The sequence below is a fragment of the Aphidius gifuensis genome, linkage group LG4 (assembly GCF_014905175.1).
Source record: "Aphidius gifuensis isolate YNYX2018 linkage group LG4, ASM1490517v1, whole genome shotgun sequence".
NCBI classification, from domain to species: Eukaryota; Metazoa; Arthropoda; class Insecta; order Hymenoptera; family Braconidae; genus Aphidius; species Aphidius gifuensis.
The window spans coordinates 10,273,865-10,299,792 of record NC_057791.1 but is presented as its reverse complement, the minus strand read 5'-3'; the positions used below and the strand labels follow the sequence as shown (position 1 = coordinate 10,299,792).

Here is a 25,928-nt window from a genome sequence, read left to right as displayed (position 1 = left end):
TTCTCCGCGTGTGTTTTTTTTCGCGGAGAAATATTTCCGAATGTTCCCTTACCCAAGTTGATTCGGAGAAACGAAAGAAAAATTTCTCCTCTTCGTTGATTTTAGAAAAAATTTCTCAGCAGTAAAATTATTTTTTCACACGGTTGGAAAAATGGCGGACGACTCTCTCCACCCATTCTCCAACTTTCTCCACCATTTGTTCAATTTTTTTCCAACTTTTTCAATTTTCAATTATTTAAAAAAAGAATGGCTAATTATTAATTGTTACATAACACAAAGCAAAATGATGTTTATTTTTTTTGAAAAAAATGAAAATTCGAAGACACTTTTTTTCAAAAAAGTTGATATACCTGAGGTACTTGGTCTACAAAACTCCCGTGATCGTTTCATCAAATTGATGAATGTGGGAAAATAAGTGGAAAAATTTCTCCTCGTCGTTGATTTCGGAAGAATTTCTCTGTGATAATTTTTTTTTTTTCACACGTTTCTCCGCGTACTCTTATCGCGGAAAAATATTTCCGAACGTTTCTCCGCCCAAGTCGATTCGGAGAAAATTCGGAAAAAAATTTTGATACCTTTCTCCACTCATTTCTCCGCATGGGTCAATTTGGGAGAAATTCGGAGTAATCACGGACAAATTCGGAGTAAATGCGGAGAAATTCGGAGTAATCGCGGAGACATTCAGGAGAAATCGCGGAGAAATATTTTCACCAGGGAAAGAATTATCCTACCTTACACAGTAAAAAAAAGTTGGTAATTCGTTTGTAATTTGTAGACTTTAGTCGTTTGTCAAATTTTTGTTTGTTAATTTAACAAAAAAAAATTTGTAAAATCTTTTGACAAATTTTATTTGTTAATTTTACAAACAAAAAATTTGTAAAATATTTTTACAAACTCCGTTTGTTAATTTTACAAACTCTGTTTGTTAATTTTACAAACTCTGTTTGTTAATTTTACCAACAAAAAATTTGTAAAATGTTTTTACAAACTCCGGTTTTTAATTTTACAAATTTTTTTGTGTTAAATTGGCTCGAAGCATATATAAATGAAGATTTAATGTAAAAATAAGTAGAATATTTGAAAAAATAATAAAATTTACGTATCAAAAAATATTATATAAATGAATAGACATTTATTTTTTTGCTTGCACAAAAAAAAAAAAATTTAACAAAAAGTATTTGTAAAATTAACAAACAGTTATTTGTAGACCTAATTTAACAAATAAAATGTTTGTTAAATTAACAAACGTTTTGTTGGTGGACCTAAATTAACAAACTGAATTTGTTAATTTTACCAACTATTTTTTACTGTGTAGGATTTACATACTGCCTTAAGGAGGTTATGCACAAATTCATTGCGGGTGTTGCGGGGCGCTTCTGACGTCACAGACAAAACTGAAATCTGGCTACACTGTAAAGAAATAAAGTGAAAAGCGCCTGCGCCCCGTATACAATATATGGGATTGCGGGTATGTGTGTGTGTGTGTTTGAACATGCCATACGTTGCCACATCCAATTTTTGTAAAGTTTATAATTAATTTCTCATTAATTGACCGATCAACATATGAAAATTTTTCGCGCAATTAATGAAACTCGGTTTCTAGTATATGTGTGATTTTTTTCAAGATTTTTTCATCATTTTTTTTATCCGAAAAAAATGGTTGAAATCTCCATAAGAGCCAATGTTAAGTATTAATTTCAATAATTAATTACAAAAAATTTAACCGATCAACATGAGAAAATAATTATACCGTTGTATTCAGAATGAAAAGATCTACTTGTGTACAAAATTTCAGAACATTCTCATTATATTTAAAAAAAAAAGAGTAATTTTTGCATAACCTCCTTAAAATAAATTGCCTCAATTTTATTTGTTAAATATATAGATAAGTCGGTTAGAGCACGCTTTTCGTATGAGGTAGAGTTAGGTAACGTTTAGGGTACACGGACTCCATGCCCAGATAACCAGTTTCCGGTAGATTACTGGAAATTACCGGTAACTAAATACGAAAATTACCGGTAACTAAATACGAAAATTTCCAGAAATTTACCGGTAATTCTTGTGGCAACTACTACCAGTAATCGACCAATAATTTTCCGGTAATCATTATAGTAGTCACTACCAGTAATCTACCAGTAATTTTCCGATAATCTTTGTGGTAAATGTTTACCAGTAATCCACCAGTTATTTTCCGGTAATCTTTGTGGTAAATATTTACCAGTGATCTACCAGTAATTTTCTGGCAATCTTTGAGGTAAATATTTACCAGTAATTTACCAATAATTTTTCGGTAAGGATAGCAGATACGATAATTATTATATATATATATTCATATTTGAACAAATTATATTCAAATTATATTTTTAATCATGTTTGCAAAAAAATTATATGCATCTTCAATTTTCTACTGTGTGTATAACAAAAAATGTCTTTGAAGAAAAAAAATACTAAGCGATACCGTGTTATTTGGCGAAAATGATTGTTCCAATTTCCTCCGATTTTGTAAAATCGAAGACATTCAGAAAAAATTGGAGAAAGGAGAAAAGAAATTTCTCCGAAGAATTTCTAAACACATTGCAAATAATCAATAGATATAACCAGTTATTTTAAACAGCAATATTATAATTATATTATAGTATTATTAATTGATTCCAGGAATATTTGTAGAAAATTTCGTCTAAAGTTTTTCGATGAGTTTTAGAACAAAAATGACAAACTGTTTTCAGAAATATTCTACATACTTTCTGATAAACGGTTCTACAAATTGTTTGTTGAGACTAATTTTGTAAAAGACGGGATAACACACAATTGATAGTGCGTAAAGAAATATTTTCACGCAAAAACATTAATTTTGAAGCTACATCTTGTCCTTAGCTACTGCTTTTCCTTTGACATTTTTATTTTTTCAAAATAAAATTACATGTATATTATTCATTTAATAGATAAAAATGTCCGAGGGAGAGCAGTAGCTGAGAAAAATATGTAGCTAAAGGATTGAAGTTGCCAAAAAAATTATGTAGCTTGAAATATAATTTTTTTGGCAACTGTAATTCCTTAGCTACTGCTTTTCCTTGGACATTTTTATTTTTTAAAATAAAATTTACATGAGTATTATTTATTTAGTGGATGAAAATGTCCAAGGAAAAGCAGTAGCTAAAGAAAAAATGTAGCTAAAGAATTGAAGTTGCCAAAAAAATTATGTAGCTTGAAATATAATTTTTTCGGCAACAGTAATTCCTTAGGTACTGCTTTTCCTCAGACATTTTTATTTTTTAAAATTAAATTTACATGTATTTTATTCATAAAATAAATAAAAAAGTCCAAGGAAAAGATGTAGCTAAGGTTCCCAAAGAATAATGTTTCGAGGAAATAATGTTACAAAGAATTATATTTTAAGCAACATTATTTCCTTGAAACATAATTCTTCGGCAACCTTAATTCCTTAGCTACATCTTTTACTAAGCTACTGCTGTTCGTTGGACATTTTTATTTATTTTATAAATAAAATACATGTAAATTTATTTTTTTAAAAACAAAAATATCCAAGGATAAGCAGTAGTTAAAGAAAAGATGTAGCTAAGGAATTAAGGTTGCCAAAGAATTATATTTTAAGCAACATTATTTTCTTCAAACATAATTTTTTAGCAAACTTAATTCCTTAGCTACATCTTTTCCTTAGCTACTGCTTTTCCTTGGACATTTGTACTTTTAAAAAATAAATTCACATGTATTTTATTCATAAAATGAATAAAAATGTCCAAGAAAAAGCAGTAGCTAAGGAAAAGATGTAGCTAAGGAATTAAGGTTGCCAAAGAATTATATTTTAAGCAACATTATTGCCTTGAAACATAATTCTTTGGCAACCTTAATTCCTCAGCTACATCTTTTCCTTAGCTACTGCTTTTCCTTGGACATTTTTATTTATTTTATAAATGAAATACATGTAAATTTTTTTTTTAAAAATAAAAATATCCAAGGAAAAGCAGTAGCTAAGGACAAGATGAAGCTATGAAATTAAGGTTGCCAAAGAATTATATTTTAAGCAACATTATTTCCTTGAAAGATAATTCTTTGGCAACCTTAATTCCTTAGCTACATTTTTTCCTTAGCTACTGCTTTTCCTTGGACATTTTTATTTATTTTATGAATGAAATACATGTATATTTATTTTTTAAAAATGCAAATATCCAAGGAAAAGCAGTTGTTAAGGAAAAGATGTAGCTAAGGAATAAAGGTTGCCAAAGAATTATATTTTAAGCAACATTATTTCCTTGAAAGATAATTCTTTGGCAACCTTAATTCCTTAGCTACATCTTTTCCTTAGCTACTGCTTTTCCTTGGATATTTTTATTTTAAAAAAATTAATTTACATGTATTTCATTCATAAAATTAATAAAAATGTCCAAGGAAAAGCAGTAGCTAAGTAAAAGATGTAGCTAAGGAATTAAGGTTGCCAAAAATTATATTTTAAGTAACATTATTTCCTCGAAACATATATCTTTGGCAACCTAATTCCTTAGCTACCTCTTTTCCTTAGCTACTGCTTTTCCTTGGACATTTTTATTTATTTTATAAATGAAATACATGTAAATTTATTTTTTTAAAATAAAAAATTTTAGATTTAAAAAACTTGTCAGTGGCAACATTGTTCATCTATAGGTGTGTTCGTTCACTTTTCACACCGAGCGTACGCACGGAGCGTTATGAAAGGAAGCGCTAGAGTCGTGCGGTCATTCAATGAATCTTTAGCAACTAAAATTTACCGACGCATTCGTTATTTTTAGTCATTGTGTTTATTTTGTTAATTTAATAATTTTTTCTAAGACGCAAGAACAAATTACCAATTATTGATAAATAAAGAGAACGAAAGAGCTAGAAAAAACAAATAACAATAAATAAATAGTAAATTTTAGTTACTAAAGTTTCTTCAAATGACCGCACGACTCTAGCGCTTCCTTGCATACGCTCCGTGCGTACGCTCGATGTGAATAGTGAACGAACACACCTTATATATCAAGAAGTCTTTCTCAAATTTTCAAATTTTTTTAGCAATAATTAACCAAGTTATTAATTAATTAACAAAGTGTGGGCTGCCGCTGCCAATATGAGAGTGCGCATACGTTGGCTACGGACCTACGATCGTACATTTCTCAAAAAATACCCCCAGGGGAGCGTTCGATAGCTGTCCGAGGCCAAAAATCTGGCCGTTTTTTTATCATAGTTTATTTCATATGCTTGTAGTGCCAGCACTGCTCCATTATAATTCAAAATATTTGAATGGGTTTTTCTCATAGTGAGTTTTCGATTTATCAAGTTGTCATTCTGTTGGCCCAGGCCGAGGCCCTCGGCCAGCTATCGAACGCTGCCCTGCCGTTCGAAACAAGAATGTAGTCTATTATAGGGAACGTAGTAGTGTCAGTGTCAAGGCGTGATGGGGATACTTTTTAGAAGTCTTTTTCTTGATAAAAACGATCTATCGTTCGACACAAATCGCCGTCTGTATGAAATAAACAAATTTCGATTGATTCAAGACTTTTTTCTTTCTCCTTACAAAACAATTATAATTTATAAAAAAAAATTATTTCTTCTTTCAAAAATTTTCTTGCCAAGAAGTTTATTTCTATTATCGAGAGATATTCTTATTTTTTTCATCAAAAAATTTTATGGCAGCGAGAGTTTAAAAATAGCGTATCGATGCTGCGCGCACCATACCTTGTTTTTTATTATTTCCTGTGATTTTGAGGGCCTCTCATTATTATTACTAATTAAAATAATAGTTGTATGAAACGACTTATGTTAAAGATTGTGAGTACATTAGTTAACAAATTAACATTGGCAAGCACAACTGTAGTTGCGTACGCTGGTTATTGCGCAGGATTGTTTTGCCAATATTTTTTAATCTTTGCTGCGATCCGCAATTCTGCAAGGCAGTATTAAACGTATGACATTATCAGACATTATCGTCAACTATCCAACGCTGAACACTGCCTCAAAATATTGCGGGAAAACGTTTAGATAGGTTGTAATCAGTTAGCCGACAATTGACGGGCCGACATAAAACTAATGATTGTAATCGATTGTAATCGATTTGTACTTCAATGTAATGTATTTGTAATTATTTGTAACCCCCCTCATTAATTGTAATTAATTAATCAGAATTCTATGTTGCACTCAGCCGACAAATTATAAGGAACAACTGTAAAAATTAATTTATGATTGTATTTTATAGGAAATCATTTGTACATTCCAAATATATATTTGTAATATTTGTACGAGGTCAACTTTTTTTTTAATTAATTAAATAAACATTTAATATCAATTGCCTAATTAAAGCTGTACGGCGCATGCGCGTAGATTTTTTTTTCTAAAGTGTATCAATTGAGATAACAGCTGTAAAAGATGGCGGCAGATGTTTATTTACAATAAAAAATTTTCAACAACAAACAGCAATTTACTAAAACAATTTAAACATTATATTGTTAGAGTAAATTTTAAGCTGTTTGCTGTTTTTTTTGTTGAAAATTTTTATTGTAAATAAACATCCGCCGCACTGTCATCTCAATGATACACTATAGAAAAATCTACGCATGCGCTACAATGAGCAATTATGAATGTTTATTTAATTAATTAAACAAAGTTGACCTCGGACAAACATTACAAATATATATTTGGAATGTACAAATTTCCTATAAATACAATCAAAATTAATTTATAATTTGTCGGCTAAGTGCAAGATAGAATTTTAATTAATTAATTACAATTAATGAAGGGGTTACAAATAATTACAAATACATTACATTGAAGTACAAATCGATTACAATCGATTACAATCATTAGTTGTACGTCGGCCCGTCAATTGTCGGCTAACTGATTACAACTGTTTAGATATTGCTTTATATTTTATTGTTGTGTGTGTGCTACTACGAAGTTGCCATATTTTATTTAAGAAAAAAACCAATCAACGAATTTTGAACTCTTCAATTGTTAGTATTTGTAATCATTGTTGAAATAATACATATACAATAATAATACATAATACATAAATAACAGTATTTTATAAGAATATTATACATACAATATGATACATAGTGTATTAGCTTTCAGTGTCTGTACTTTTCACCAAGTTGAACCCAGCACCCGTATTCACAGGGCAAATTTTATACAATTTAGCGCTTTTTTTTGCCACTGATGGCGCTCATAAAATTTTTTTTATATAAATTTTACATGTAAAAGCTCTACAAGCGCCACCGGTGGATGAAAAAAGCCCTTATTTGTAATGCCCTGTGAATACGGGTGCAGATGCGATCTGAAATACTCCCGCGAATCTTCAGTCAGTATTTCAGATCACAGTGTGATAAAAATTATTCATCAATCAACTAGTTATTGAATTTGTATCTATTGTTGGAATAATATTTATAAAATAATTATAAAATAATAATATTTATTGATGATAATCATATATAGAGCTTCTAGTGCCTCTAATTTATACAAAGTTAAATCTCGATGCGATCTGAAATACTTCTACGAATCCCCAGTCGGTATTTCAGATAATAGTGTGACAAAAATTATTCACCAATCAACTAGTTGATAAATTTCTAGCTATTGTTGGAATAATATTTATGAAATAATAATAATATTTATTGACAATAATAATATATAGAGCTTCTAGTGCCTGTACTGTTTACCAATTTTTTACTCGCCACGATCGGAAATACTTCTGAGAGATATCCATGGCATTATTTTAGACCGCAGCAAGAAAACAATTGGTGTATATACCGAAAAACCTAGCTTCAGACAGTATTTTAGATCGCAGTAAAGTGACTATTGATAGATGGCGTAAGACACCTGCGTGCGCCGTTTGTTGATAAATTTTTTAAAAAGATGCCTTCGCAATGGTAAATTAACGGCCTTGCCACTAAAATCGGTATCAGTCTGAACTATATAAATTTCTAATGGATTTTTTATTTTTTTATCTCACTTATATGGTTATTAAAAAAATGGAGTAAATTTTTGGTTGGAAAAAGGTTGGAGAAATTTGTCCGTCATTTCTCCAACTATGGGTCATTTTCGTAAAGAGGTGGAGAAATGGCGGAGAAAAGTTGGAAAAAAGTTGGAGAAGAGTTGGAGAAATATTTCTACCAGGGCGTATTTGACAAAAATTTTTTTTGATTATTAATCAGGTACACTTGACAAATTTATCTTTAAGAGGACTCAAATATGTGATGTAACTCCAAAATAGCCTATTTTAAATTGAAAATGAAGAAATTAAAAAATCTTTTCTTTATGCCTATCCCAGGTAAACAAGAATAGTTGTCGTTTGCATTGATTGATTGTTATTCATTAGCAACTCAATTACAGCTGTACTAGTGTTGTGATAACTATAAAGGAAGGTGGAGTTATCAAAAAAATACAGAAAAACAGAAATATAATTTACGTTTCCAAAAAAATTTATATGAGATACCCTACAAATACCAAAAAATCTGATATCAAGCTCATCTGAAGACAAGCTGAAAAGTTAATCTAATAACAAGATATATGCAAAATAGTGAGATTGTTGATCATCAAATTGCATCTTTGCTGGAAAGTTTTTGTCTGAAAAACCTAATCTTGGAATTGTGAAGAAAACCGCGGCGTTAAAGTTTGTTTGTGTAATAAGAATAAAACGTGATCTTTTTAGGGAATTTTGATTTCCTATTGTTTTCGCTTTTCTTCTGGACCCCCCCCCCCCAACCATGGTAGACACCCCCCCTAAAAAATTTCCTAAGTCCTCAAATCTCAATATAAAGAAAAATATAGAAAAGTCACTGAATATAAAGAAAAAAAAGCTAAATATGGGAAAATATCAGTAAATATAAAGGAAAATATAGAAAAGTGACTGAATATAAAGAAAAAAATGATAAATAAGGGAACATATCAATTATGCCCCCCCCCCCAAAAAAAATTTCTAAGTCCCTTAATTAATCTAAACAAGATGAATATGGAAAATAAAGAAAAATATAGAAAAATAAAGAATATATAAACGAATAAACGAAAATATAGAAAAATCACTGAATATAAAGAAAAATACGATAATTATAGGAAAATATTAGAAAAATATGAGTAAACAAAAAAGAAAAGTATAGCAAAATATCATGGAAAAATCATATTTAACAACAAGATTTTTCAACAAAAAGATTTTAAAAAAATTATTAACATGATAAATTATTAAATATTCAAGTTAAACAAAATATATACGATCACTAGAGGATTAGTGAAAAAAAATTAATGAACAATACCCATCAATAAATAATAAAGAAATAATCATACCAGTAGAAGCTAATATAAAATTCGATGACGATAAGGAAAATGAAAATTACCAAAAATTAATTTCGAGATTAAAAAAATACAAGAAATTGTACATCTACCAATTAATTCATTTGCAGGCAAAATAATTTCAGCGAAAAAAAAAAAAGAAAACTATTCAATAATAATAATGACATTATTTAGATATCATCGCAATCATAATAGCAATAAATAAAGTGGAATTTATATATGCAATGTCAGGACGGTTATTAAAATAAAGAACAATAACATTAGCAGACGACAGTGATTATGAAGTAAAATAAAATTTAAATGAAAAAAAGTTTGATTAAACTAAACAAAGATAATAAATTTATCAAAGGAAATACCTATATTTTAGATTGAACTAACTTTATGGAATGAAGAGGCAGAAAATTTCTAGGGAAAAAAGGGTGATGTGATAGCATTAAAGGAATTGAAAATAAATGAATATAAAAAAATTAAAAATATAACGACGACTTCAGCAACAACTAATACGTTAAATCCTGATTCAACCGAGAGAAAAAAGTAAATAAAATAAATACAATCGAACTCGACAATTTTGTAATAAATATTTAACATTGACAGGCTAAAATCATAGTACAACAAAATGAATAAAAACGGAGAGTTTATAAGGTTAGAAGAAAGCGATTCTGGACATGGAGATGACCCATTAGAAGGAACAAGCAAAATGAATGAAAATTAAATAAATTTTAGTTGTAACAATAATCATTGTAACGATAGAGAATGAAATAAATTTGTAGTCACGAATTTTAATATATATATTAAAGAAGAAATTAAAATTCCCCCCGCAGGGAAGGCACAGTTGCTTCAGCAACTGTATGATCATTTTTTTTATTTCGATTTTATTTTTCAAACACAGGCAGCTTTAATTCTCCTAAATTATTTATCATCGTTTGTTTGAAACCCCTATTATCTCGAAAATTCAACAACTGATGATAGCTGAATGGAGGCAGGGGCGAATGAGGGGTCTCTGGTAGCCTGGGTTTTCTGATCACTGAATTTTTAAAAATTTTAGATTTCATGATTTTCAATATGTACATTGTGGTAGGTTTAGACTTGAACGCGGTTTTTCCGTGAATTTTTAAAGATATAATTTTTTTTTTATCCGATAAAGGGCCGATTATGTAAAAATATTTACGGTAGGTGGTTGAGAAATGAATGAAGATGATGTAGGATTTTTTAAATAATTTTTTACGCGATCGGTCAGGGGTAGATTCGCGTAGGTATAGACTTGAACGCGGTTTTTCCGGGAGTTTTCAAAGATATAATTTTTTTTTTATTCGATAAGGGGGTGATTATGTAAAAATATTCACGGGAGGTGGTTAAGGAATAAACAAAGATAATGTAGAATTTTTTTTATAATTTTCTACGCGATCGGTCAGGGGTAGATTGGGGTAGGTTTGGACATAAAATCGTTTTTACTAGGAATTTTTTGAGAAATAATTTTTCTTTATTTCGATAAAAGGCCGATTATATAAAAATAATTACGGAAAGTGAGTCAGGAATAAACGAAAATATTCTGGAATTTTTTTTATAATTTTTTACGCGATCGGTCAGGTAGATTGAGGTAGAATTAGATATAAACTTGGTTTTACTGAGAATTTTTTAGGCAATAATTTTTTTTCAGTTAGAGGGCTGACTATTGTAACCGATTTTCTGACCTGCACGGCGAGAACTATCGGCCAAGGTTAACAACGAGGATTTCTCACCATCCTCCTCTAAATCACCGGGGGGAGCCATGGTGGTTATCTCGGAAGCCAACAGCTAGAGATGCACACGAGACGAGACCAGTCTCGGCACTTTCTCGTCTCGTCTCGCGAACTCGAGACGAGACCGAGACGAGACTGACAATTTTTTAGGCGAGACGAGACCGAGACGATACTAGCATTAGCCCGAGACTTCTCGCGAGACTCTCGCGAGAGTCTCGCCGTGTTGTCTATGATATCAAATTTGGTTTTCTTGATTTTTTTTTTTTTTTTTTGCGGTGCCTTTTTTTAGTAATAAGTTCTTATACATATTGCATCTATATAATAACCATAAACAAACAAAAAATATATAAAATAAATAAAAATTGAATTGAAATCCAGCTTCACGTAAGAAAATAATGGTAAATTATATTTCAATTTAGACGTATACGAAATAAATAAAGAACATCTTAATTATATATGTTCAATCAAAGTATAACTAAGCATTTTTTTTTCAATTCAAACTTGATTTATTTATTTAATTTATATTCATTTTATATATTTTTTTGTTTGTTGTTCAGTACAATCGATACGTACTTTTTGAGTAAAAATAAATGCAATATTCATTGTTAATTAATATTTAAAAAAAAAAATACTAATAAAGTACTCATACGTTATAAAAAAATATAAAAAAAAAAAATATTTTACATGCACATATTATAAGAATGTATATATTTAAAAATGTCATAAAAAAAAAAAATTACTTTTGTTCACTTCATATTTATACAGCCGAGACTAGACGAGACTCTGATTTTTTTTACTCGAGACGAGACCGAGACGAGACTCTGATTTTTTCAGCCGAGACGAGACCGAGACGAGACTGTTGTTTTGGTCATTTTTCGAGACCGAGACGAGACTCGATCAAATCTCGTCTCGTCTCGTCTCGTGTGCATCTCTACCAACAGCCGTAGGAGTAACGAGAACGAAATACGAGAACTCAACTCAGTCTTAGAAATGGTAGAGGGGCGCGGTCCACCTGATCGGACTATGAAATACGTAACCAAACCTGAGGGAACTATCGTGAACCAAGTATAGTGTGTTACATACGCCTATATTACATTGCGACTATACTATAGCAAAATACTGACGTCACAAGTATCATAAGTGTAAGAGCAAATATTCTACATGTGAGATATGTATTTTGTATAGGGAACCATACAGCGATCCATCCGTGACCAGGTCTTACACATATGTTGCCATTGCAATAATAATATATCTCAATATTATTATTATTGTTATTATTTACAGCGATCCATTCGTGAACTCACACATACACATTTATGTGTAATGATGGTCTAACCATCACATACATATTATGTAGCAAGAATATAATAATTATTATTATTATAATGAGAGAACCATATAGCGTGATCATTAGTATTAGTCCATCATTGGAAATTCAGACAGAGTTTCACTAGGACTTAACGTCTGATACCTAGCCTTTACGAGAGATAAGAAAAGAGAAGTGATCAGTTCGAGAGCCAGACAAGTTGTGTCGTCTAACGATAGCGTTCTGTGCTAAGCTACTGTGAGTCCTCTGAATCCCCACTCGCGCGCTCTCCCACCTATCGTCCCGGACATGCGCAGCACGCTTTCCTAGCCCGCAACACGAATAGGTATCCGATCCAGCCCGTAGCCTTCGGAGAGTTCGTCTTTTCGACGGATGGAGGGGAAAACTAGCACCGGTCGAGGTTTAACGTATCAAGTCTACTACGGGACCTCGAATATATACGAAACATGTGCCACACTGACACCACTCGTAGTAGACTTGACCCTCCACAGTGCCTATGCAGTGACCCTTAGAATTATTAACAATTAACTCCTATTAATTGTTAACAATTCAGTTGACATGCAAATAAATAATTAGAGCTCTTTTGTTAATTATTTATTTCGAGAACCAGCGAAATAATAAATTTCGTTACACTATATAAAAATAATCACGCGAGATGGTTGAAGGGAAAATAAAGATAATGTTGGAATTTTTTCATAATTTTTTACGCAATTGGTAAGGGGTAGATTGCGGTAAGTTTGAATATAAACTTGGTTTTACTGGGAATTTTTGAGAAAATAATTTTTTACAGGTTAGATAAAAGGCCGACTATATAAAAATAATTACGAGACGTGGTTAGGGGATAAATAAAGATAATGTTGGAATTTTTTTCATAATTTACAAAATAATAAATCACTATATTTCAGCTACCTTCACAAAAAACAAAAAAAATAATAACAAAATGAAAACCTTTCAGTGTGAAGTTAGTTGAAATGAAGTGATTTTTTTAAATAGGATAAAATAAATATATTATCCTGTTTTTTCGTTTTTTTTCAAGTGCGTGAACCAACCATGTACGAGTTCTAAAAAAAAATTCGAGGATACTTATTAGAAGCGTCTTAATTTGTACTATTTTGTACTGTAATTGTTTTAATTTGTATCTCAAAATTGAAGGTTGAAAATCTACGTTTTCTTTAGATGACTTGGGGGGGGGAGGGGGGGGGAATAAACTACAAACGCAGATCAATTTGTACTAATTTGTACCATCAAGCTCGAAATTCGTACCTGAAAAATAACAACAAAAAAAAATATTATTTACTCTAAAATGTTAATTAACAATTGCATTTTTGCTTTAATAATCAACATATTTCGATGTTTTTTTTCCAAAATAAAGAGTAAGTTGTGCGTTAATTTACAAATTTCGTGTTCAGTGGTCGAAATATGTTGATTAATAAAGCAGATATGCAATTGTTAATTGACATTTTGGAGTAAATAATTTTGCTTTGTTGTTATTTTTCAGGTATAAATTTTGGGCTTGGTGGTACACGGAAAAAAATTTTTAGCTGCAGTCACGAGGCGTTGGATAGTTAAAAAAGGATAGTTAATTTAAAAATCAGGCCCGATATATTAAAAAGACAATCGGTTAGTTATTCCAGCCGACTGCATAGCTAGCGTGGCTAACCAGCTCGTCAGGTTCGACATAATCTCAATGTCAACAGCTATTGTGTTCATAACCTCTCTTTATTGACAGATGCACCAAATTATTATTATCAATGACTAAAATAATCCATACAGTTATTAAAAATTCAGCATAAGATGTTGTATTCAAGTTGGCGTTTATTTGGTGCATCAAATTTAGTATAAAATTAATCAGATAATAATTTTAAAAATTAGTAAATGTACATTAATATATTTTTTTTACTTCGTATGTCTATATACTTATAGTTATGCATATACGCAATCCTAAATAGCTACTACAGTGATACCAGCTTGTCAGGGAGACGTTCCAAAAATCACTCGGAAACCCGGACCGGCGCAGTAGATAAAAAAATATAGAGATAAAATAAAATTAAAAGTAACTAGAGGTTACTGTAGATATTGTAAGCAACAAAAACAGCCATATTGCATATGCCATTTACTTTTGTTACTTATTACAGTTGTGAAAAGTATTTTTTATAATTATTATTAATAATTAAACAATAATAATTTATTGTTTTGTGCCTATAAGAATACATGAACAAAAAATCATGTCTACCACAACAAAATATCAAAAATTTTCTATGATCACAATCTTGACCTTCCGAGTTTCCGAGTGAATAGGTGCGTTCTTTCGCTAGCGGGAGCCTGCGGGTATCCCCACCTCTAACGATCCCTCTCTACTTTTTTTCCCTCTTTTTTCTTCTGATTTGCGTGGAATTGGAAGCGCAATAACGAAATTTCACGCAAGTTAGAAAAAGAAAGGGAAAAAGAGTAGAGAGGGATCGCAGAGATACCTGCAGCTCTAACACCTACCATTTGAACGTCCCCAGGCTTTGGATAGCTACCACAGCTATCCAAAGGATAGCTAATGTAACGAGTAGGCAGTAGGCACGCTGTTTTCACAAGAATAGTAACCTGTCAAATGTGGATTGCCAAAATAACAATCCTCTGCTAACTATCCAAAGGTTAGTTAGCCGTGGATAGGAGAGACAGCTATCTAGCTCGTTGCTGCAGCTAAAAATTTTTTACAGTGTACAAATTAGTACAAATTATTTTGCGTTTGTATTAAGTATTTTTTTTTTCTCCCTAAGTCATCTAAAAAAAAGTAGATTTTTAACCCTTTCTCCACCCTTTAATTTTGAGATAAAAATTAAAACAATTATGATACAAAATAGTACCAATTAAGACGCTTCTAATGAGTATCGTAGAAAATTTTTCTAGGACTTATGCAGGCTGCAGTCCAATTCACACAATTTTTACAATTTAGGGCTTTTTTCCTCCACTGGCGATGCTTGTGGAGCTCTTGTATGTGAAATCTATATAAGCTATATAAAAAAAATTTTATAAGTGCCATCACCGGTAAAAAAAAGCCCTAAATTGTAAAAAATTTGCCCTGTGAATTGGACTGCTGGGTTCACGCACTCCTGTTTTTTTTTCTTTTTTTTTTTTTTTTTTTCCAAAGTTCAAGAGGCTGGGAGACGCGCCGTAGGCGCGTCATGTTGACTAGTTTTATCAAAAAATAAAATGATATTCTGAAATTAATTTTTTTTTTTTTCAAATACTTCTAAGTTGGTCCGTTTGAAATTAGGGAAACCGGATCCGGCTTACCTTAGCCAAGCCTGACCGAATCCGAAGGTTAACTTTGAAAAAAAAAACAAACTTCAATTAAAGTCCGGCATTCCGGATCCGATTTGGATCATGATAAAGTAAGGAAAACCAGATCTGGTTAGCCTCAGCCAAACCTGACCGAACCCAAAGATAACTTTTAAAAAAAATATAAAGTCTGGCAATCTGGATCCGATTCGGATCAAGAAAGAGTAAGGAAAAACGGATCCGGTTAGCCTTAGCTGAACCTGACTGAACCCGGAGATGACTTTGAGAAAAAAAAATAAAGGCCGATTAAAGTCCGGCACACTGAAAAAACGTTTCCGCTGCAGGTACGGTCGATTAGACCGGTAATGGTAGACCGCTACAGTAGCAGGATGTCCATGTAAATCCACAGTAAGCACCCGTATATTCTCTGTAAACTGTACCGCTGGGGTCCGTTCGTAATGGCAATTCGGCAGGGTTAGGGTTAGTAGGGATAAGTTAACACCGAACTATAACCCCGTCCGTTCGTAATGGATGGAGTTAGTGTTCACTTAACCCTGGCATATAAGCAAATCCGAATCGGTGTCTTATTTTTTTCAATAATATAAACAAGATTTATTATTGTAAAATCCTAAGCAATTGCTAGAAAAATAGAATTCGTTTGAATAATATCAAAAAGTTGTAAACATGATAAAATTGTACACGATAAAATGATCCGAATTCGTTTATATGCCAGGGTTAAGTACACACTAACTCTGGCCATTACGAACGGACGGGGTTATAGTTCGGTGTTAACTTATCCCTACTAACCCTAGCCCTGCCGAATTGCCATTACGAACGGACCCCTGTGAGAGCAGTACAAAGCACTGCTGTGGCAACTGAATGCGCGCATCTGTATGTGCGGTCATATACGGTTCACGACTTTGACATCACTTATAGGTTAGGATTGAAATTTAGCATTTTATTAAATGTTCAATTAAACATTTCTTTCAATGTTAAATTAAAAAATTTTTTTTTACGTTAAAAATTTAATTTTTTACATTTTTAATTTACCGTGTAATATTATTTTTATGTTATCATCATAGTTAATGCAATTTCTTCGTTTATTCAATAAGTTAACTTATTATTATTAGACGGTAAATTAAAAATGTAAATTTTTTTTTTCAATTCTATATTCCAATAAAATATATTTTTTTCAAATTCTTAATACATATTTTTTTACATTATACAAGATTTTAAAATCAAGCCATATTCTATAATAATAGTAATATATAATTATATTTACACTGAGAAAATTTTTTGATGAAAAAAAGAAGAATATTTCTTGACAGTAGAAATAAACTTCTTGGCAAAATACTTTTTTAATAATAAAACAAAAATAAATTTTTGCTACTAGCTGTTTGATACAAACAGTATGAGGATTTTTATTAAAGACTAACTTTTTGTTTCAATCAATATTATTGTCAAAACAAATCAACTTAGGATAAATTCAAATAATGAAAAGTTTAATAAAATTGTAAATTAATTCTGAAAAAAACAATAAAAGTATTTTTTTCCGTATTTAAATATGAAATGTAGCATGAAAAAAAAAAAAAAATATATCTGTGTCTAATAAGCTTTTTAAATAGATGAAAAAAACGTTGTCTTTACTTGAGCATCGTCGTGGCGCAGCGGTCAAGGTATCCGCTTCTTACTCAGGGATCGTGAGTTCAAAGCTGAACTTCGACGGCCAAAGTGAAAAGAATTTTAACGTCCATCAACAAATAAAGAAAAAAAAACATGAAAAAAAAATGAATAATAAATAATAAATAAAAATAAATTTATTTTTAAATATTTTTTTTAAAATTAATTCAAGAAATTATTAAACTTTTAATTATTTGAATTAAACTAAAGTTGATTTGTTTCAAACGATATACCTTATATAAGAAGAATCCATTTCTTTATTTCAAAGCCATATTGAGGCATATTTTTAGGAGTTTATTTCTTACCAAAAGTCATCAATCGTTTGAAACAAAAAGTTAGTCTTTAATAAAAATCCTCATACTGTTTGTATCAAACAGCTAGTAGCAAAAATTTAGCAGTTTATTTCTTGTTGCTGTCCCTCTAACGTTTGAAACAAGAAGCTTATCTATTATAACAATCATCATAGTGTTAGTGTCAAGGAGTAACAATGGTTGACGTTTAGAAGTTTTTTTCTTGACACATACCATCTATCGTTTGTTACAAAACGTTGTCTGATGGATATAAACAAATTTTGTTTAATTCAAGATTTTTTGTTTCTTTTAACAAAACAATTATTATTTTTATTAAATATTTTATTTCTTTTTTCAAAAAGTACTTTGCCAAGAAGTTTATTTCTAAATATAAGAAATAATTTTTCACAGTGTATTAATAATTAATATTAATAATATACATATATACATCATTTAATTTATCGAATGAGTCTTTATGTGTCATACAGCTATTCTATGTACTGCTAATACACCTGAACTCATCGACAGTAAAATGTTCGGCTGCAGCAGCAGTGCTGTACTGCTGGGAGAGCAGTACAGAAATTCCAAGTTGGGTATACTGCTCTCACAGCAGTACAGCGCTTCGCAGTCTACTTTACTGCTACGGCAGCAGGAACGTACCGTGCCTGCAGCAGGAACGTTTTTTCAGTTCAATCTGGATCCGGTTCGGATCAAGAAAGAGTAAGGAAAGCCGGATCCGGTTAGCCTTAGTCAAACCTGACTGAACCCGGAGATAACTTTGAAAAAAAAAAAAATAAAGTCAATTAAAGTTGTTTAGTTATATTTTTTTATAATTTTTTTCGCAAGCCGGTGTCAAGCCTGGGAACACAAGACTGTGTCGAGCCTGGAAACACAAGCCTGTGTCGAGCCCGATACATTAGTCCGACACCAGCAAATACATCGTGATCATTCCCGACTTGACACAGGCCCGAGAGCCGGGTAATCAGGCTTGTCCCAGGCTTGTGCCCGTCGTCACTTCCTACCTGGGACTTTATCGTAGAAACTTCTAGTAAGGCTCATTTTAAAGTTCTTAATTTGTAGTGAATAGAATTTGATTTGTAGTTCAAAAATTAAGGGCTAAAAAAGGGTTTAAAGGTACTTTCTTCAAAATTTGACTAGAGTGATGAAATTAAGACCTATACGTTTGTTAGTTTTTGTAGTAATTTGCAGTGAAAAGGGTTTAATTAAGGGTCTGAAAATTAAGAGGTCAAATAGCTTCATTAGAATTTGTAGTAATTTGTAGTGAACAAATTAACAACAAAAAAAAAAAAAATAATCATATTAAAATTGCATAACTCTTGTTTATGATGAAAGAAAAAAAATTCTACAATTGTGTTAGTGTACAAAAACTAAAATATCTGGTAGATGTACACTGAGAAAAAAAATGTCTGCATTTAAGAGAAAAGTTGCTGAAATATAGCAAAATTTTGCTTGAAAGTTTAAGGCTTTGATTTAAAAAAAAAAAAATGTATTAATTTGCTTTAATTTAAGACAGTTTTTTTTTTATTTAAGAGAAAAGAGAATTAATTTAAGAGAAACTTTGCTAAAAAGGAAGCAAAAATATTCCTTAAATCAAGCGAATAAGTGGTCTAGTTAAGACAAAAGTTGCTAAAATTAAGCAACATTTGATTTAATTCAATGGGTAAGTCGTTTAGCTAGAGGAAATTATCGATTAATTTAAAAAAATTATGAATCAATTTAAAGCAGAAAAGCGATCTAATCAAGACAGAAGTTGCTAAAATTGAGCGACATTTCATTTGATTTAATGGTTAAGTCGTTTAATTTGAGGAAGTTATAGATTAAATTAATAGAAAATTGTTTTTATTTTTGATTAAAAGAAATGAAAATAAAAAAAAAAATTAATTTTTTCTTTTTTCTTTTTTTTCAGGACTTATTTTATTTTACACTTGAAGCTTTGATTGTTTTTTTTAGAGAATTTCAATTTCCTATTGTTTTCGCTTTCCTTCTGGAACCCCCCCCCCCCCCTAACCATGGTAGACACCCTTCAAAAAATTTTCTAAGTCCCTTAATCTTAACCAATACGATATATATGGGAAAATATCAGTAAATATAAAGAAAAATATAAAAAAGTGACTGAATATAAAGAAAAAAACGATAAATATAGGAAAATATCAGTAAATATAAAAGAGAATTTAGGAAAATATCAAAGAAAAATCGCTAAATATAAAGGAAAATATAGAAAAGTGACTGAATATGAAGAAAAAAACGATAAATATGGGAAAATATCAGTGAATATAAAGGAAAATATAGAAAAGTGACTGAATATAAAGAAAAAAACGATAAATAAGGAAACATATCAATTACCCCCGAAAATTTTCTAAGTCCCTTAATCAATCTAAACACGATGAATATGGAAAATGAAGAAAAATATAGGAAAATAAAGAATATAAACGAATAAACGAAAATATAGAAAAATCACTGAATATAAAGAAAAATACGATAATTATAGGAAAATATTAGGAAAATATCAGTAAACAAAAAAGAAAAGTATAGCAAAATATCATGAAAAAATCATATTTTTTAACAAGATTTTTCAACAAAAAGATTTAAAAAAAAATAACAACATGATAAATTATTAAATATTCGATTTAGATAAAATATATACGATCACTGGAGGATTAGTGAGAAAAATTAATGAACAATACCCATCAATAAATAATAAAGAAATAATGATACCAGTAAAAGCTAATATAAAATTCGATGACGATGAGGAAAATGAAAATATACCAAACATTAATTTCGAGTTTAAAAAAATACAAGAAATTGTACATCTACCAATTAATTCATTTGCAGGCAAAATAATTTTAGCGAAAAAAAAAAAAAAAAAGAAAACTATTCAATAGTAATAATGACATTATTTAGATATCATCGCAATCATAATAGCAATAAATAAATATTTAATTTAATTTATTTAATTTAATTAGTTAAATAGCCATTGGCAAATGTTGCTAAAGAATAACAAGGTAACCAAAAAAATTAATTTATAATCTAGATTAATTTCGCAGCAATACTTTTTATATTAAATTAGAATTATGGTGTCAAATAATTATGGCAAATGTTGCTAAGAAAAGAATGTGACTAAATAAATTAATCCGTAGTCTAAATAAATTCCTCAGCAACACTTTCTATATTAAATTAAAATTATTGTGTCAAATGGCTGAGGAATTGATCTAGACTAATAATTAGTTTATTTGGTATTTTTTTTTTTTCTACTATATACTCAAAAAGAAAGAGTAAATTAAAAATTGGGAGATATCGTAAATTTTTACGTAGTGATCAAGATCGAAAAACTTCTTACTACAGCCTTCTTACATCATTGACAAAACATCACATATAATAGCGCGTGAAGCGCGCCAATTGGTCTAATATATATTAAAGAAGAAATTAAATTTCCTCCCCGCAGGGAAGGCACAGTTGCTTCAGCAACTGTATGATCATTGTTTTTTTTTTTTTTCCTAACTGAGCCTCGAACCTCTGCTTAATCTAAACCTATCTAATCCTATACTTTTAAAAGCCAGTGCGTTACCCCCTGAACCATCACGCGTTAACGTATCAGAGACAAAATTATGAGGCCCTTGAATCAAAAGTTTCATCACATCCCGATAAGCTGGTTGGTTTCATTTTTGTTACATTTAATTGTTTAAATTTTTATTAATACATCTTTCTGTCATTTAATTTAACTAGCTTAAAGAAAAACAAAAAAAATACCTATCTCACTATAGGCACTTAGTTATTTTATTTTAGATGTCTTCTTGAAATAATATTAGAAATAAATATTCAACTGATTTTGAGAAAGAAGAAAATTTTTACAATATATGTGTAAAATATTTTAAGAAGACATCTAAAATAAAATAACTAAGTGCCTATATAGTGAGATAGGTATTTTTTTTGTTTTTCTTCAAGCTAGTTAAATAAAGTGACAGAAAGATGTATTAATAAAAATTTAAACAATTACATACAAAAGAAAAAAGAAAAAATGAAAAAAAAATTTTTTTTTTTATTTTCATTTCTTTTAATCAAAAATAAAAACAATTTTCTATTAATTTAATCTATAACTTCCTCAAATTAAACGACTTACCCATTAAGGAGGTTATACACAAATTCATTGCGGGTGTTGCGGGGCGCTTCTGACGTCACAGTCTCAAGTGAAACTTGGCTACACTGTAAAATAATAAAGTGTAAAGCGCCTGCGCCCCATATACAATATATGGGATTGCGGGTATGTGTGTGTGTGTTTGAACATGCCATACGTTGCCACATCTAATTTTTGTCAAGTTTATAATTAATTTCTCATTAATTGACCGATCAACATATGAAAATTTTTCGCGCAATTAATAAAACTCGGTTTCTAGTATATGTGTGATTTTTTTCAAGACTTTTTCATCATTTTTTCTATCCGAAAAAAATGGTTGAAATCTCCATAAGAGCCAATGTTAAATATTATTTTTAACCATTAAATTAAATGAAATGTCGCTCAATTTTATAACTTTCGTCTTGATTAGATCGCTTTTTTGCTTTAAATTGATTCATAATTTTTTCAAGTTAAACGACTTACCCATTAAATTAAATTAAATGTCGCTTAATTTTAGCAACTTGTGTCTTAACTAGATCGCTTTTTGTTTTAAATTGATTCATAGTTTTTTTTAATTAATTCATTTATCATTTGTATAAAAACAATTTTCTATTAATTCAATCAATATTATCCTTAAATTAAACAATTTACCCATTAAATAAAATCAAATGTCATTTAATTTTAGCAACTTTTGTCTTAACTAGACCACTTATTCGCTTGATTTAAGGAATATTTTTGCTTCCTTTTTAGCAAAGTTTCTCTTAAATTAATTCTCTTTTCGCTCAAATAAAAAAAAAACTGTCTCAAATTAAAGCAAATAAATTGCTTTAATTAAAAAATATTATGCTCAAATTAAGACATTTTTTTTTTAAATCAAAGCCTGAAACTTTCAAGCAAAATTTTGCTATATTTTAGCAACTTTTTATCTCAGTGTAGGAACACTCTTGCTAATTTGTAGTGAAGAAATTAAAATTTGTATACATATTGTATATATATATATATATTGTGTACATATTTGTATACAATTTGTATACATCTATAGATAAATGTGTAAAATTATGAACATATACGTTCCAATGGCATCCTTATTCCATGACCTGCTGCTATGATTTTTTCTAATTGATATCAATAATCGTGACTTATACTTTGAGAGAATTTTAACGCGAATTTCTAAAATTGTTTTTTGACAATATTATCGCATTATCGTAATTATCGTATCATATCACCCTATCGTCACGATAAAAATTTGTATTATCGTATCGTCAATTGTGATTATCGTCTACACAGTAAAAAAAAAAATGTAAAATTTAACATTTTTAGGATGTCAAAATAATTTTTCCCGAGATTTCACCATGAAAATCATGCAAAAATTCTCTTAATATATTGACTCAGTAACTTTGCGCCTAATTATTTTTATAACACATCAGTTTCTTGTTATTCTTGTTATATAGGTATGTCTGCACACGAAAATGAAACCATATTTAAAAGAAAATATCTACAAGAAATTTTAATCATAGAAGAAGCTAAATTATTATCTGAAATTGATAAGCTTTTACAAGATCAAAAAAGAAAAGAACTTAGTGAAAATCAAAATCGAATCGAAAAATTACTTATTCAAGATACTATAGAAAAGCAAGCGATATTAAGACTGAAAATAATTCAACAGCACACTATCAGTTGTGCTGAAAGCAAAGATGTTTTTTCAAATGCAATTAATAAAAGCATTCGATATTCTCAAAAAGTTCAGATCTTAGAGAACAATTATCGGAGAAGAAGAAACAAATAATTGAATTCAAAGTCAAGTGAATGCAGAATAAATAACAACTCAAGAGTATAACAATTTAAATTTGATTGCAGGAGGAGACGATTGCTAATTTATTATATTTTATTCGATGTTATTGATGAACTATTATTTTGAAGATAACCCGCATGTATAACTGATGGTGAGGTGCAGAGTTCATTTATTCTTCACTACCTTCAATCGCAATTAAGAAACAATTAATACATAAATCAGTAAATATGTAATAAAATGAGAAGTCGGAACTTTTCATTTCTTCTTTATGTAAAAGAAATTAAAGTATAGCAATTAATTATTCTTCATTAGTATTTGTTTTTTATTTTATTTTCCGAAAGATAATATATACTTTCGATCAAATCATTTTTTACTTTTATTTTTATTGTATAAAGTTTAGACTATATATTAAATACAATAGATTTAAAAAAGTAGTCTTGAAGAAGAAGTAAAACAATTCTTTAAAATAGTCTTATAGGACTGCAATAAAATATACGTTTACGTCATTACTCTGTTTTTTAAAACTTGTAAAATGATTAAAAAAATGAATTATAAAATGGTACTAATGTATGAAACTTGAAATTATATTTTTATGATATTAAAATAAATTAGGAACAACGTCTGTCATATACCGTGAAAATTAATTTTATTTTATTATTTTATCTGAATAAAAATTGTTAATGATTTAATTTGTTAATTAAATCTCATTTTTATTTAAATGGAATATTTTATAATGGGAAAGATATATGATGATATATGCTAAATGGTTGAATGTTATTTTATGGTGGGTTTTTTTCAGTTTGTGAAATCTTTTTTCGATTGATGTAGGTGTTTAGATATCTGCTTTATTGACGTGCTTTATCTCACTCTGACACATTTCAATCGCATTGATTAAAGAGAGATAAAGCACGTCAATAAAGCAGATATCTATAAGCATTTTACCTACATCAATATCAGAAAAAGCAAAAACACGAAAGTGCTAGTTTCACAAAAGAGCTGTTCGAGAAAAAGAAAAAACCATAATAATAACATTCAACCATTTAGCATATATCATCATATATAACCTTTTAAAATACTCCATTATAAAGTATTCCATTTAAATAAAAATGAGATTTAATTAACAAATTAAATCATTAACAATTTTTATTCAGATAAAATAATAAAATAAAATTAATTTTCACGGTATATGACAGACGTTGTTCCTAATTTATTTTAATATCATAAAAATATAATTTCAAGTTTCATACATTAGTACCATTTTATAACTCATTTTTTTAATCATTTTACAAGTTTTAAAAAAAGCATTTGAGTGAATTTAATGTTTACGTAAAACGATCTATGACTTGTGCAGTCCGCCCGTCTTATGAACACTTCAAAATGTAATTGGTTGCAATAATTTTTGTCTAGAACGTACTAGAGCCTACAGATTAATGCAAATGTGTATATAGATATTTTAGTGTATAGAAAAAAGTTACTGCAAGAAAGATATATCAAGATTCAGATTTTAATTATCGTTTCTAAAATGTGGAATGAAATGGATATAAAATGACAATTTTTTCATTATAGTTATAAATATTTGTTACTATAATACAGTAATGTATAAGATATTTAAATATGATTTTTATCTTTCATAAAAAGATTTCAATAATCCTTAAAAGTTAATAAAGTGAAATATCATTAAGTACCAAATTAATTTTATTAAATTATCAGCATAATGACTATTATTTATCTTATTATTAAATCTTTTTCTATTTATCCTCATAAATTGCGAACAATAACTTTAATGTGCTGAGTCCGATGTTGTACTTGCAGTCGATTGTCCATTAAGAGGACTAGTTGGCGTATCTCCAGAACTTGGAGGCGCATAAGGACTACCACAAAACTGATCGGAAATGCGGCCTCCTTCACGTAATCCACTTAAAAATGCTCCATGTACTGTTGCTGGATAATTTCGAATCGTATGTTCTCCTGGAAAATTTTGATTATTATAAAATGTACAAATAATTAACTTTTTGTATACTGTATCGAGTCACTGTTAAAAAAAAAATATATTTTTGAGATACTTTTTTCTAAAATTTAGACAAAACGATTTCAAAAAAATAGTTTTCTGCCTGAAATTCAAATAATGTTGGTGCAAATACAAACTTTCTTTTTTTTTTTTGCATTGATTCTGAGTCAAAGGAATTTTTTCTATACTCAAATAAAATTCGTATTTTTTTAAGATCAAAATGTTCTTAAATTTAATTTTTTTAAGTGTTTGGTTGAAAATTACCGATTTGGCAAGGGCTTGAACTCGGGTTACTGACGTGGAACTTCAAAACTCATATTAATCATCGAAATATAACTAGATTGATAAGTAAATACATAGGACAACTGTGCACAGAGT

General features: G+C 29.5%; 1 protein-coding gene across 3 annotated transcripts in view; it reads right to left on the bottom strand.

Annotated features, from left to right (window-relative positions):
• Positions 1-24,386: 24,386 nt before the first annotated feature.
• The window catches only part of LOC122855020 (lysine-specific histone demethylase 1A), a 46,960-nt gene continuing 45,418 nt past the window's right edge, over positions 24,387-25,928 (bottom strand). For 2 of the 3 annotated variants that reach the window (XM_044156113.1, XM_044156115.1), the window contains one exon: positions 24,387-25,510. In XM_044156113.1, the coding sequence (XP_044012048.1) occupies positions 25,323-25,510 (188 nt within the window). In that variant the 3' untranslated portion in view covers positions 24,387-25,322. The remainder of the gene's footprint in view (positions 25,511-25,928) is intronic. The other variant, XM_044156116.1, reaches the window with a different exon arrangement.